The sequence below is a fragment of the Oxyura jamaicensis genome, chromosome 24 (genome assembly GCF_011077185.1).
Source record: "Oxyura jamaicensis isolate SHBP4307 breed ruddy duck chromosome 24, BPBGC_Ojam_1.0, whole genome shotgun sequence".
Taxonomy (NCBI): domain Eukaryota; kingdom Metazoa; phylum Chordata; class Aves; order Anseriformes; family Anatidae; genus Oxyura; species Oxyura jamaicensis.
In genome coordinates this window covers 1,256,254-1,271,785 of record NC_048916.1, presented here as the reverse complement: position 1 = coordinate 1,271,785, position 15,532 = coordinate 1,256,254, and the positions used below count along the sequence as shown (strand labels likewise).

The following is a 15,532-nucleotide window of genomic DNA, read 5'->3' as shown; positions in this document are numbered from 1 at the left end:
CCGATTTAGACACTTCGATACCTAAATTAGGTCTGATAAACACCAGCTCCAGAGACACAAATTTTCTGGAATAAGGAGTTGATATGATTTTACAGTGATAAGGATGATGATTGCTACTACTACAGAGATTTGTTGTTTTCCTTTTAGTTGAATTTAATTTAGATGCAAGTTCATGCTCTTTCAGCAGGCATGAGAGGGGAGGGAGAGAGTGGGACAATATGATGCCTTAGAGAAGAAAACCACCATTTATTTTGTCACATTTTTTTACATCATCTTCTTCATACAACAGTTTCATTGTAACACTTAATACATTTTTAAAAAACACCAAGATTACTTGCAAAATTATATATATTTTAATATCCAAAAAGTACATTGCATATATATAGTAGCAAAAGCCCCATTTCCATGGGTAATTTCTTCATACTTAAATTTCGCGATTATTGCAGTAATGTTACTTATAAACATCCCAAAAGCACTAAGACCTAAACTGATTAGCTTGATCTTATTCTTCCTTTTTGTTAAATAATGGCATCAGTGCTTCTGTTTAAAGTTATGAGCAGACTATAATGTTCTGGTTTCAGGCTCTCATCCTGCAATCGGATGCACATGGTCCAAATCTTGCACCAACACAGAGTCCCAGAGGTTATGTCTAGATTAGATATTTGTGATCCTGTTAATTGGTTGCCAGTTAATACAAGCTAGCTAATAGGTTGTAGATGTAAGTCTAACCCGTGATAGACATCTGTTCTAAAACACGAATGATTGTGGTTTACCCGTCTGTTTATGGCACCAAACCACCATTTGTGGATCATCAAATTAGCACGTGCAAATTTAGAGATGGCTGGGAATTTTCAAATGTTTAGCATTTAAATGAAAACCCATAGCAAAAGTCTTCAAAAGATGTCGTGAGAAGTATTTGATAGTTTTCCCTGTGAAGTGGTTAAAATGTTTCCAAAGTTCCAGATTTTGGTGAAAAATAATCACAAAATATTGAAATAGGTCACTTTAAAATGTCAATGTATGTTTTCAATCAGCTTCAGTAGAAACATGTTAGCTAAATGGAGTTAATTTGCAAACAACTATGACAGGCTAATACAAGAAAAAAAATCTACTCTAGACAAACCCAGGAAAACTGGAAGGTTTCTGGCTAATTTGGGAGTCAATTATGGATCCAATTGCAGGACCAAGACTATCTCCAACAGATACATTACTCATGTCTTATTTTTTTATTTTTTTAGCAAAAAAAGTACAAAGCTACAGCCCAAATGTACAGATTGGAAAGATGTACAAATTACATTAAAACAAAACAAAACAAAACAAAACAAAAAAAAACAACCCACAAACAACTGAGCTGATAGTAAAAAACAAACCTGCATTTGTGACCGAGGTCAACTCGTTTTATTTAATCTCTCTTTTAAAACTGTGAGATATAGGGAAAAATAACTCTGCATAATTTATACAGTAATTTGCCTTCTGATTTGTTGACCCTTTGAATGACGGTCTGACAAACGCACAGCGTTCGCGAATCGGTAGCATTTAGCGATCCCTAAGACTCTGGCTGAGCTCAAGGGCCTGCTGTCATTTATTTTACTTCACTTTTGCTTTCAAAGAATGTCTGTGCTTGATATTAGGTTACTTTTTGTTCTGGTTTCTGACGTTTCTGGAGTTAATACACAGTCTACTGAAGTTGTACAGCCTAGAAAAGTTCCTTCAATGCCCTTTACTTCTTAAAATATACATGTACATATATATATATGAATATATATATTTTCTTAATTTCCAGTTGGATGAAAATCCTCATCTGCCTTAAAGCTAAGATTCCAGTTGTGGTCCCCTGCAGCCCAAGGTCCTCGTGACTTTATGGTCAAATTACCTACCCTCTTCAAAGTGAGAAAAAAAAATGTAGTCATCCTTTCCTAAGACCCACAGTTGGGTCTATGTCTTCTCAACCTCCTTTGAATTGTTAAAAATTTCTCTCATCAAAAAGCTAATAACCATTCCAGGTAACGGTGAACAATCTTCATAGTCAATTCCTACAGAGGACATAAGCATTAAAAAAAAAAAAAAAAAGAGAAAGAAAATGCAGAGTACTGGCCCAAAGAAGCATCCATCTCTCAGTTCAAGACACAAGAGGCAAAGTTACAAGAGTAAAAGGGTTGATCCAGGAATAACCAATATCCAGTTTTCATTCTTGCCCCAGAAAGGCCACAATTATCCATTTAGGGTCCCCCCAAAAAACATAAAAATACCAGAAGTAAAGAAAAAGTCCAATGAGACTGATTAAGGCCACTCGAAGATAAAAGCATCTAGTAATAGCTGCCCAAATGTGGTGATACATGGGCGTTGGGATGGCGAGGGACATTGGGGTTTGGATAAATGCTTCCAGCAGGGGAGGTCCAATAAGGTGAGGCAGCTCCAAAGAAACTGGATGATGTGACAGGCATAGAAGAAGGGTGTGGGGGTACAAAGTTCACCTTCTGCTGATGGGCATGGTAAGAAGGCATGTAGGAGAGATCTGATGGATACTTGTACATTGACGATTCAGTGGGATGAGGCTGGAGAGCCTGGGCAATGCCATGAAAGTCAAATTTGTAGGCATACCTTTTGCCATGCACTTTGGTCATAATGTTCTTATCATAGTAGTATCGGAGGGCTCGGCTCAGCTTGTCATAATTCATATTGGGCTTGCTTTTGCGTTCTCCCCAGCGCCGTGCCACTTCATCAGGGTCCGTCATCTTGAATTCCCCATTGGTCCCTTCCCATGTGATACAGCTGGCGTTGGAACTGTCCGACAGCAACTCGAGGAGGAACTGCCACAGTTGGATCTGCCCGCTCCCTGCGAAAAGCAAGCCAAAAGGAAAGGAAATGACATTGTGCTTCCTGCTTAAAAGCAAAGACAAAGGCAGGAAACAGAAGGACTATCTCGATCTTTACTGGGAACTGCTCCTTCAAGCCTTAGAAAATCTTACGTAGGAATGGATAAACTATTCCCAGCAAACAAGTTAGTCAACCCTTTGTTCTGTTTATGAGTTTGGGGTCAGATTAGATTTCATAATGGTCGCCTTTGGCCTTAAAATCTTTGAGCTATTCATAAACAGGCCTTTTCCCGAGCATAGCGTTCTGCAAAATTTTTCTCTGAATGGCTGACAGTGTATTTCAAGTCTGAATTGCTTACTCTTTACCATGGATATTATTTTGGATACTTACAGTTTATTTGCTGGTTGGTAATCTGAGATACATAAGATTATTTCTTCCCTAGATGAGATGACTCCTAGTTTTATTTGGTGTAGTTATACTAACAGTAAAGGTAAAGAACCTTCTGAGGGTGTTTCCTTCACTATTGCCTTCAGACATTACATCAGTAAGTAAATTGTATCAATACAAAATTCCTATCGTTGGCCCTCTCTAATGATTAAGCCCAATTTTTTGAATTTCCATTACTACTCCTGAGCAGTATATGAATTTGTTTGTTCAAGCAAGATTTAGGCAACATCTTAGTCCCCAAAGTCAGGAAGTGTTTCCTTCGTATGACCTGCTGGGGACAGTCACTATGCTGTGACTTTCAGAGATGTTTTGTGCCTTCCCTGCTCTGAATTCACAGCAGACACTGGAGAACAAACCTGGGCTGCAAATCCGAGAGAGTAGGAATTAAGTCCCCGAAAAGGCTCTTCTTTGGGAATACTAGTTTGGGGTAAGCACATTCAGGATGGTGATTTTATCCTGATAAAGGTGATATCGCACCACTTTCCTTACATTATTGTGGTGATTTTTGCAAAAGCAGTTGTGAGGCTACAACTGCTAAGACCCATGACCCTCACAGCCTACCCCAAAAGCAGACAGCTACTCATTCAGTACAGACTGGAGCAGTAGATCACATGGAAGTGACAATGGTGGTCTGGAATTTAAGAGGAACTTACCTGGATTGGCAAGACGGCTACTGGTAGGCCCCAGGATTTGATAGGGATCTAAAAAAAAAACCAACATAAAAGTTCTTTAAAAACCTGTCTCATCAAAAAGAAACGATTCATTATTATTTATTCTAGAAACAAGATCAGATGTTCACTTTCTTACTTCACTTGTACTGCCTTTTCTCCTCAGCTACGGAACAGACCTGATGTGTCTATTTATTTTTTAGCAACCAATTATTTATGGAATCCAAAATGGCACTGTTGTTCTGACAGTGGTTTCAGACTTGCCTGCTTTCAAAGATCGTAATCTTTTTGGACATACCCTACACTTATGTGTCAATTAGAACATTTAGCTGTGTGGCAAAAACAAGTGTGGGAGAGCAAAGAAGAAACAAATCAGAAGCAAATATATTTCTTATAAAAATAGCTGGTCAACAGATGAAATTTTCAAATTCACTTGTTAACTGTCCAGCTTGCTTCTCTCTGAGGTCAATGAAAAGTTCACCCAACTCTCCCTTGCTGAAGCAAACAGAACATTAGACAAATGAGAGTAACAGGAGTTTTATCACTGGCTCCAATGAGGCTGAGTGTTTCTTGAAAACTCCACTATGCATTTATTAGGAATGAATTCCTTCCCTTTTTGTGGGGCCTCCTCAGCTCTAATGTCTACACTTCTCCTTTGCTTCTCTCTGGTTTTGGTGATTTGGATCTATAGCATTTGCTTGTGGATTGAATTGATGCCAAATGAACCAACCCACTGAAAAAAAAAAAAAAAAAAAAAAAAAAAGATAGAAAGCAGCTGTGCAAAGCAAAGAAGGTGGTGTTTAGCTTTTCAAAGGCCCCTCGGGAAACTAGAAGGGAACACTACTGCTCGCTGTCCAGCAGGGTTTGCTTTTCTTATTTGGTTTTCTTTGACGCTGGGGAACCCCTGTGATTCTGTTTGGAGATGTTTCCATTGAACATCACTGCAACAGAGGTGAGGGGCCAGTGAGCAGGCACTGCACTGCTGCAGCATCAACAGCTCCGTGCCTGTAACTGCTTCAGGACCCATTGCACTGCATATCATGATGCTTCAAAGGAGATGCAACTGATGCTAGGCACTGCATGTGACTCCGCTGAAACAAGGATGTTTCTTTTGAATGGGGAAGGACAATGCAGTAAAATAGAAACAGTTTGGAACAGTTGCTGTCACTGCTGGGTCACAGTTGACTCATAATTCTAAGACTTCCCTGTAAGGCTCTGCATGTTTGTCCTGTATCCATGGTTGTTGCTGGTTGACACAGTTATTCTCCCAGTTTAGTACAGTCACTTAGCAAATGAAGTGGTGACACAATCAACAGTTACCTGGCTGGGGCCGTTGCTGTTCTGTTGTCTTATTCACATTTTGCGTCCCTGCAACAGGAGGGCCTGTAGAAACAGATAAGATCTTATATGTACTAGAACAGAGAGGGAGGAATGAACAGAGGACAAGACAAGTTACATTGAACAGGAATAATAGTGACTGGGAAGTTTTCTAATCCTAGGAGATGATATCTTTGAGATTGTACTAGAAAAATAAGTTTTCACTGGAAACTTAAAATTTCACTGTAAAATGAAAATACGTAGACTAGGCAAGGAAAAACATTATGTAGATACCTCATTCATTTTTTGTCTTTTATTATAGCTTAACTCCCATTCTAGTTTAGATACATGCTTTGAACAGAAATTCGAATTCTTTTGATATATAAATTCTGACCTACTTCTATGTCAGAACTTCTTTCAATATTTCTTTGGAAATGGAAATACTTTTTTAAACCAACCTTTTTAGGCAAACAAGTTCTGGTTTTATTAAATCAAACATTTAGTTGAAAATATCATGGCTGTTTCTATAAATTACTTCAGCGTTAACATCTGTTCCTCTTCTTCATATCATTTCTTGTAACAGAAAACTGTAACTCAAAGACTAGTCGTCACATTTAGAGCACATGTAGTTCAAAAAGCTGCAAAGCAAAGGAAGCATAATCTGACAGCCAGGTTCTGCCACATTTATTTGCACCTCATAGGTTCTTGCTGAGGGTCAAGTGAGTCCATCTTGCACTGCTGTACTGGGATATGCCCCAGCAGTGGAGGCAGGGGAGAGTAAGGCTTGATAGCAGCTGGTTAGGTTAACTACAATACAGTCTTTAGGGACAAGGAACTGATATTTCCATTGAGATGTCAGCCCATGGCCCAGAGTGTATTGTGAATTCAGGGACACAATAAAAACAGTAAGAAACAAGAACAGTTGTGTGAGTAGCAGCTCCTGTAGTAGAGGCCCTAGCTGCCTGCTTGGCTTTGTATGGAATCTTACTTTCTGAAAAGTAGTAGGAAACTCTGAGAATCTGCCCAAGCTGTCCATATCTGTCCCTAAAAATACCACACCAGAATACAGGGAATGTGGTTACCACAAGTTTCCGTTTATAGGGAGGACCTGATCCTGGCTCCTTAATCAAATCGGGGATGTAGCAGAGGTTTGTTCTGCTATAACAGCTGCTGTTGTCTTTAATACACGATTCAATGATAAAAATATTTGTGTCAATTTTCTTTTCATAACATAACTCTAGCTCTTGTCTTTGTATCCCTAAGTCCTCCACCATTCCGATGCTCATAACACAAGCCAACCATGCCCATCTTTCCCCCAGTCTCATTTTGATCTTCCATTGAGAATTTGTGATTCCCGTTGGGACGACTTACTTTTGGTGAGGCCAGAATTCATATTACTGCCCCATCCCGTTCTCCTGACTGCATCATAGGAGGGATCTAATGACAAAAGACAACAGGCACAGAGGGGTTGAAATCAACTCTTCCCAGAAAAAAAACTTGCAAGAATCTAGCTTTGTATCTTGGTCCCAACTGCCTTGGTATTATGCATATACTATTGGTTTTCCTCTCCCGCATCTCCTGTGCTCCTGCTCCCTCACAGCCAGGCAACAGGCTGTCCATGTGACGGTCAGGACGATGCTTGGATGTGACACCTGATCATGAAGCAGTCCTTGCACTCAGTGGACTTCAGAGTGCAGCTCATCCCGTCCAGAAGGAGACCCTCTTTCTCTTATCCCAAGATGACAGAAACGGGCAGGAAAGGAGGACGAAATTTTGTGTTATTCAACACAACGGACTTGAAACACACAACAAAAAAGCTATTTTAAGATGGAAAGATAGGAAAAATGGCATCCTCTCAGGTGAAATTCAAAATACCCCTCTGGCCATGCTGGTGGGCAGGAGCGGGCACTGCCCCGTGCCCCATCACGCCACACAGCGCAGCAGGGCTGCACAGCTCCCTGCGGAAACATCCCAGGCACTTGCACATTCCTCCCGGCGCTGGGAAAGCCGCTGCAGCTTTGAAATTACAGCCTTCTAGTTACTGGCATGAAAAGGAAAACAGAGAGAGGAGGAGGGAAGAGAGGAAAACAGGGGGGAAAAGAACTCATTTAATGTGCCTGGTGTTCTTTTCATTTTATTTATTTGCCTTTTTTTTTTTTTTTTTCTAACTAGAAACCGCAAACCCCAGTGCAAACAGATCAGACTGAAAAACAAACTGCTACGGTTTCAGGCTGGTACAAAGAGCGCGGCAGGACATCTCTGGAGGAGGGAGGCACAGCCCCAGCCGTGCTGTCCCCGCTCCGTGGCCGGGCACGGAGCAGCAGGGCTGGAAACTGGCTGGCAGCGGGGCGCTGCCAGGGAACTTTATCCCCAGCTCAGTCCTCGGCAGCTGTCGTTGCTGTAAATAAGCCGCTGTTTGCAAGGGTGGCATTTTCCTTGCTGGAAAACCATTGTGCAAATCCTACCACGGCTGAGCGTGCCTGGAGCTCGGGCTGCTGCTCTGCTAGTGACTGAGATCGGGAGAGCAGAGATGAGGTCCGGAGTAACCACTGGCTTTTCCCATGTCCTCTTTGCAGCCAGCCTCTGACTTTCATTTCTCCCCTGGGATATCCTTTATAAGTATTACCAGTAGAGTCATTAGAGAAATGTTTTGGGAAATATTCTGAAGACAACACGGCAGTTCTGAGTTGAGAGAAAAAGGCAAAACCTCAGAAATTTCCACAGGTTGTGATGCTAATGTACATTTTGGTTACCTCAAAAATAATTTTGCTATTATGTGATTTTAACGGAAGCATCACTTACATGGTGATCCTGTTAAAAAGAAAGAGCAATTTTCCAACAAAAACATTATTTTCAAATTGGGAAAAAGTCCTTTTCAAAAAGTAGCAGGACTCCTTTTGAAAATTTTCCGTTTTCTCTGATTTGGGTCAGAAATTTGACTGAGGCGAGTCAGCTGCCGCAGATGGGCTGGTTGCTTCGCATGCATCGGCATGCCTTGGGTAAGCAAATAGGCCATCATCTGGATAGATGATCATCGTCCTCCTCCTCCAGATGGAGAAGCTTGTCACCGAGGAGGAGTCTGCTTTGCTCACAGTGTCACGGAAAGAATGTGGCAAGCATCTCCTGCAGTTTTTTTAACGTGCCACTACCACAATCAGATGTGCTGACCAGGTGTGTGTGCTACGGCTGTTTGGGCTTGAAAGGATCAAGGCTCGTCTCTCCAGAGAAGTTTGGCTAAGCCTGTCTAAATTTATTATTCAAAACCTCTCTGAATGGGTTTCCTTGTGGCGTACATTTTAGGCCTTAAAATGTTGGCTTGGAAGGTCAGGACTCAGCCCAGGTTTAACCCAGGTTGAGCATGCCTCAGACGAGTCCCTTTGCCTCGGTTTCCACATGTAGAATGTATCACGGAGTGATGGGAGGGCATTTACAGGGACAGCCACGTTAGGATGTTAGGATGCAGCTCAGTTTTGACTGTGACTTCACACCAGTGAGAAGGGTTAAACATAAGAGCAATACAGGCATTGCTATTGAAACAACGTGTTCACTCAGCGCAAGTTTCCAACTCTTTCTCTCTTTCAGAAAGAAAAAAAAAATCCAAATCCACTAAGCTATTTTTGTTTTGTTTTCACAAAAATCCGTGCAACGTGAAAGAACCACATCAGCCCTCCCAGCTTCCAGGCCCAGACTCTAAAGCTGAACGTGTTTAAAACAAAATGGAAAAGGCAGAGCCAGGGAACCTATCCAGAGACTCGAGTTTCTGCAAAAACAATATCGTTCCCAGGACCTGACGCCCAGTGGCTTGAAGAGATCCTACAGAACTCCAGCCAGACGGTTAGTTACAGGGAGAGTCTTATCTGTCATTAAAACCACTTGGATTTTACACCAAAACTTGCTGAGCTGTGGAAATTCAATTAAAAGATTTGGAATGAGGTTCTTTTCTGGTGTAAATCAACAAATCGCTACAGTGAAGTAAGGAGCCAGTTTATACCAGCAAAGGATCAGGTCCCTCAGTCTGTTTTAGACTCAAAAGACCCAGTGGAACAACAGTCCTATGACAAATGTGTATTCAATACAAAATGGAATTAAAGAGCACAAAATAAATCATGGATGCTTTCAAGAAATGTCATTCTGCAGCTGTCTGGTTTATGTCCAGGAATTCCCCAGAATGAATGCATACTCTATTATGAGCAAGGTAAAGGATATTAATAATGCTTTGCACTTTCACAGCACCTTTCAACTAAGGATCTCACAGCTTTGCAAACATTCATACTCACAAGGCGCCTGGAAAGAAGGTTAAATATCGTTGTATTTATTTACATGCATAAACGCTCTTTCCTCAGCCTTAGCTGCCTTTTACCAGATGAAGTGCCTTTCCCAGATATCCGACTGTCGAACACACCACGTGGCATTGGTCTCTGGACCTTTCCTAACCATTGCCTATACTTCCTCATCCCAGATCTTTCCTTGGCTCCTACCTCGCCAGCCTCTGTGCCATTTGGAAGTCCTCATCCTCTTCTGTGCAAAACACTTTTCAAAGCCTATCGATTCCTCTGGAATTAGATGTAAATGAGAAATAGTGCAGTGGTGGAACAGTCTGCTAGGCTACACAGAAGGCTGGGAAAAGGCTTAGGACATGTCAAAATCCATGAGATCAAGTCTGACCAACAGGCAGGCTGTCCTGTAAAAATCACGAGATGAGCTAAAGGATCCAGATCTCTGCAGCTTCTTCTTGTCAGACTGCCTGGCACAACAAAGGAGGGACTTGATGTGGGGAAGAAGATGAGGAGTGTGTCCCAGGCATCTCCTGGATGAGTTTCAGGGACAGGGCGGAGGAGAACGGCTGCACTTTGTACTGTGTAAGTGGAGGAGGTATGGCACTGCAGGAGGGAAGATAAGGCCGGCCCCACCGAACCACTAGCCCACCTTCACAGACACCCCCCCATCTCTCTGCTTGAATGCTACTTTGTTCCTGGTCCCCATACCTCTGGATCATATTTAGTCTAAAATAGACTAATAGGCTTAAATATTGCTGTGGGCTAGGGACAGACGGACAGACACCCACAAGCTCATTTCCCTAGGAAACCAGGCTTAAAATCCCCCAAGCAGACTTCCACACCACGAGAAGACCATCCCAGATGCCCAGCAGTCGCTTAAGCTTGAATGCAGTCCAGTGAACAAGCCGTTAGGGAACCTGTGTTTAAGATATGATGTATTAGAGAGCAAACCCTCTCTGATAAGCTTTAAAAAGTTTTTTTTTTTTTTTTTTTTTTTTAAATAAAAAAATGATGCTTTATAAATCTGGGACAGAGAGGAGAAGCAAAGAGGGGTTTCAACTGAACAATAGGCTCACAGTCCTGGTACTTCCTGAGCTGCTCAGTGAGTGCTGACAGCCCCTTCATCCTGCTTTCTCCGTAGGAGCTTTTTCAGTCAAGCCAGATTCAGGCACTATTTTGTGCTACTAGCCTGTCCAGGAGAATGATGGGCACTGGGCCCGTCAATATCCATCTTTTTGATATTTTTTTTTTCTTCCAGGATGGATACAGAGGGTCTGGGTCATTTGTGGACCAACCACTTTATAGGCACTATCGTAGGATCTTCCCTGAAATGCCATCTCTGCTGGCATAGGACCCCAGTTTCCAAGCACGGTTGGGAAGGAGCAGCACGGCGTATTTCTTGTGTTCATGGCATCTCTGGCAGCAGTGGCACTGCTTTCCCAGCCAGGCACTGTCTGCTTTGTGAACTGCTGGGGCTCACCGTCAAGGTGCGGGGTGACTGGTCTGAAGATTAGCTCCCTCAGTCAGACCCGTGGGCAGTATCATGCCTGGGTTAGCACAACAGCCACGGGACTGCGTGTCTGGATCAAACAGCATCCTGAAATGCAATATTATACATAACACAGCAGTGTCTGAATGCTGAGGTCTGCCTGAGCAAATCCTGTCCCCGTCACATCTCCCACACGAGGAGCCCTGGGAGGTATTGGGGAGGCACCGCTGGATCCCACGCTGTGGCAGAGCTGAGGGGGGTCCTGAAGCCTCCCAGGAAGCTTTCGTCCCCTGAGGTGGGATTTATTCCTGGAACCAACTTTTCTAGAAGGTCTCTGGGGAAACACACGTGCAGCAAACTCACGGGAGCATCTGGCTTCGCCAGCATGGTAGGAGCTAAGCAGTAAAGAGAGCTCCCCAGTCTCTACCTAATGGGGACCTACAAGGAGATTAGGCAGCCAAAAGATGGAAAGTGGCTTGTCCTATGTCAAGGGGACAGAGCCAGGAAGAAAATAAAGGCAACTAAGTCTCCCAGGTCCCAGTGAATTGTCTGACTGCTTACCATCACTGCCTCCATTTCCCTTTGAAACACGCTGGCAGCCTCTGCCCAAGTCTGTCCTGCTGGCTGGGCTGAGTAGTAACAACAGCAACAACTGCAGCCATTGAGCGATTCTGTACCAGGGAATCTTGAGGTGCTTTACAAAGAAAGGTAGAGTGACTCCAGCTCACACGACAAAAAATGACCCTCCAGAATGAAATACAGAAGGAACTGCTCCTGAATACCTTCTTATTTGGTTAGGGAGCACAGGCGTTGCATCAGCAGGCAGGACATGGCCTTGCAAATTTCAGTGTAGCAAATCAGGGGAAGGAGGCTGCAGGTTTGAAGCAGGCTATGGAGTCCGTGGGATTCTCCATACAGAATGCATTCTGGTTTTTGCAATGAGTCCTCCCGCTTCAGTAGGAAGAAAGATCCTGGCTTAGTGGCTGGAATGTAAATTAGCGTCTCTAAATGGGGAAAGCAGAACCAGGTGTCCTCAGGGATCCAGACTTGTGATTAATCTAAGCGGTCACTTGGGGTCTATTTTGTGGCAACTGGTTTAGAGAGGGAGAGAGAGAACGGAGGGCATGGGACCGCACCGCTTTTCCTCCCGAAGCGAGGTAGTGTGTGGTGTCTAGGACTGGCACTATTCTGGTATCCTGGAAAAATCCCAGCGTAGGCGCATGGGAACAAAAAACACTACTGCTGCAAACCAAACATGTAAGCAAGAGCTGCCAAACTGCTGAGCGCCCAGCCCTCACACTCCTGTCATTTAACCTGCTGGAGATCGCATTGAAGAGGTGGAGTTGTGTTTAAAGCCAGTTGGAGAGAAGAAACCTAGACTGCGGGTTTCTGGAGGGGCACAGAAGCCAAAAACACCTCCAGCTCCTCCTAGAAACATTAGATGGATTGTTTTAAATCATGGCAGCAAACAAAGGTTGTAGAGTCAGCAAGGGCCCACTCTGGCTCAAAGTGTAAGTGCTAAATGCTCAATACACACCGTGCAAAACTTTACAGCGTCAGCAGCACCCTAGATGCAGTTTTACTTAGCACAGAGCAGTAAGACTGTGGGTGCTGTCGTTTGTTTGCAGGAGGCTGTACACTGTGGCAGAGATGGTGGAACAGAGGGGGAAAGCAGAACAGAGTGCGAGGAATCCTCTGGCCTATTCAAACCATTTGTGCAAATTAGTCCTTGGCATCCCTTAACAATTAGCCTATGGCACCAGGTATGAGCTGCAGGGAGTTCTGTGTACAGAGACCTCAAAATCTCACCCACAGCACCAATTCTCTTGCAATGAATTACTTTTCAATTTACTATTTCTGCTAACTAAAATAATTAGTTAGTATGTATGCCATATGTCAGGCTCTGTGTCATTCACAGCCAACGTTACTATGGCTGTTCTCATGATTATGTAAGACTTTCCAGTGCCTTCCAGCACAAAACTCATCCGTTTCTGCTTCAAGACCACAATGTCCTGCTCCTTCTGCTAAAGAATCACCAGTATGTGGATCATATGTGGAATTAGGTAATTCTAAGTCTCTCCAGTAAGAGGAAGCAACTAGCTGAGTACAAAATAATTTCAAAATAACTTCTACGGTACGCCCCCATTCTCAGACTATCTGGTTATTTCACAATTTAGAAAACAAAAACAAAACCAAAAAAACAACACGTTTATTACCAAACAACTCCGCATTGCTATTAACCTGTTTTACAGATGAGGAACTGACACGGTGAGCACAGAGCAGGCTTGGGACAACATTGGGTTTTGACTCAAAGTCAACTCCAACCAAGGCAGAAGGGGCTACGTGAGAGCTGGATTTACACAAGGAATCTGACGCAGAGCATGCACACGAAGAGGAGGTTTAACTTGGGTAATCACTGGAGGTAGCTGAAAGCCCAGTTATGTGTTGCTATCTGTTAGGAAATACACACCAAAGCATTCAAACTTTTCCAGTTTAACTCCTGTCCTAGAGCACCGTGTTGAAGCCCGCCTTGTCCCAAGGTCAGCCAGGACCTGGAGCCTAACAGTGCGCGCACAAAACCAGGGTGCAGGATTTCCAAAGGGTGACCCGCAGGAGCTGCTACACACAGCGGCTCTACAGCCTGCAGCTCTGCTCCCCCACTCGCAGGAGGGCTCTGGCCTCCCAGCCTTGGAGTCACTCCCAGGTTGCTTTGAGCTATAGGCGACAGCCCCCAGTTGCGCGAGCGGGGCTAGAAAAACATCCCCGAGCTGTGCAGCGGTGGAACTTCCTGATTCACGTCTGAGCTACCCTGCGCAGTGCTTACAAAGACACATTATAAAGAAAAGGAGGAAGTAGTGAGAATTTTTCTGTTGTTGTTGCTTTTTTTTTTTTTTAATAACAGCAGCAGAAGTCCCAGTGCGCAGCCTGTGATGAAGACAGTGTCCTAAGAATCCCTCCCCGAGGCAGCTTGGTAAAGCAGTCACTTTCCAGCTGACACACGCAGTCACACGCGCGTTGCTGGGCCATGCGGGGCTGCAGACGTGAAGAGCCACATGCAGACAGGCACACTACAGAGCAAAAATGCAGACACACGATGGCGTGTTGTGAAAGGCATGCTTCTGAGCACCCTCCGCACTTCTAAATGCACGTTCATCTAAAGCGCACGTGCCAAGGTGCACAAAGAGGCTCACAGCACTGCACGGGCACAGAAGCAAACGGGGCGGGAGGAAAGAGAAGGGTTAATGTGTTAGCTGCATACATATATTGAAAATGCACAGAGACAAATGGAGAAGTAAAGAAAAAGAAACGCATATTCGCAGAGAAAAAAGCTAGACGCAGCAATACGCACATAAGAGAAAAGGGAAGGGAAGACACACATGCGCACACTTTGCAGCAAACATTTTTACAGCATTTGCCCATTTAACTCATTATCAGGAAACACATTTACTCTTGTCTTAGGAAACGGCAAAAGTACTTCCAAGAGGTTTTCACAGGAGGGACTGCACCCCAGCGAACATGTAACCCCCCCACATGTGCAAAAACATTGCTTGCCGTGCACCCCAGGCAAAAAAATAATAGCTCTTTTGCTGGGAGAAAAGGAAGGATAATGGTTACTTAGAAAGTGCTCCAGACAAGCTGTCAGGTTGAATTCAGAGAACTGGAGTCTACTCTGGGACAGCGCTGGCTCAGGGTGATCCCTTGTGAGTTGGGTTTCCTGCCTGCTACAGCTTAAAGACAACGATTCTTTGTTTCCAGTTTTTCTGGTGAAAAAACACACGCCTGCCTCTGAAGAGGGTCAGGGAGAAAGCAGACAAAACACTAACTCTGGAATTTCAAAGGAAAACAATTAAAAAAAAAAAAAAGAAAAAAAGAAAAATCCAAGAGTGCTAGCTACTGTCTCTCCTGAAATCATAAATCCCTGCTTTGGCCACACAGTCACAACAAAAGAAGCACCAAAAAAGCCTCCCCTTTTTCTGCTACCAAGCTAAAAATGGTAAGGGATATTTCATCACCGGGCACACAAACATCATCAGCAAACCCTTTAGTGTGTGCAGTTAAGAGGGCACAAAGCTGCAACTGCTCTTTCTGTGACACGAGTAAGACCGGAGGGCTTATAACCTTTGCTGCGAACAAGGGGCCGTGCTGACATACCCAAAAGAAGAGTTTACTGAAACTGGTCAGTAGTTTTCACATGACGACCTTTCAGACCTGAACAAAATGGGCTTTTCAAGAGAAGAGTTTTATGCAGGAGTTTGAGACTACTTCCCTGTGGGAACCGTGCTGATGCAGTTGTGCTGCCTGGGGTCTGTTTGCCCCTCTCCCTCCTGTCCCCACAACTCTTGAACTTGTCACCCGAAATTGTCACCGAACTCGACAAGCAGGAGTGCTGAAGAGTTTTAAAGAGTTCCTACCAATTTAAAAGAAACTGCTGGGAAAGAGAAGAGATCAGAGAAGATTGCAGCATGCTCTGGGAGAGAAGCTGCAGCTTGGGCTCATTTTGTTAGGTACCAAGAAAT

The 15,532-nt window shown here is 43.7% G+C and overlaps 1 protein-coding gene across 9 annotated transcripts in view; it reads right to left on the bottom strand.

Moving 5' to 3' along the window:
- Positions 1-222: 222 nt before the first annotated feature.
- FLI1 (Fli-1 proto-oncogene, ETS transcription factor) overlaps positions 223-15,532 on the bottom strand; it is an 89,436-nt gene continuing 74,126 nt past the window's right edge. For 8 of the 9 annotated variants that reach the window (XM_035346062.1, XM_035346059.1, XM_035346057.1 and 5 more), the window contains 4 exons: positions 6,621-6,686; positions 5,253-5,315; positions 3,918-3,965; positions 223-2,836 (listed from right to left, as the gene is read on the bottom strand). In XM_035346062.1, coding sequence (XP_035201953.1) covers positions 2,307-2,836; positions 3,918-3,965; positions 5,253-5,315; positions 6,621-6,686 — 707 coding nt within the window. In that variant the 3' untranslated portion in view covers positions 223-2,306. The remainder of the gene's footprint in view (positions 2,837-3,917; positions 3,966-5,252; positions 5,316-6,620; positions 6,687-15,532) is intronic. The other variant, XM_035346065.1, reaches the window with a different exon arrangement.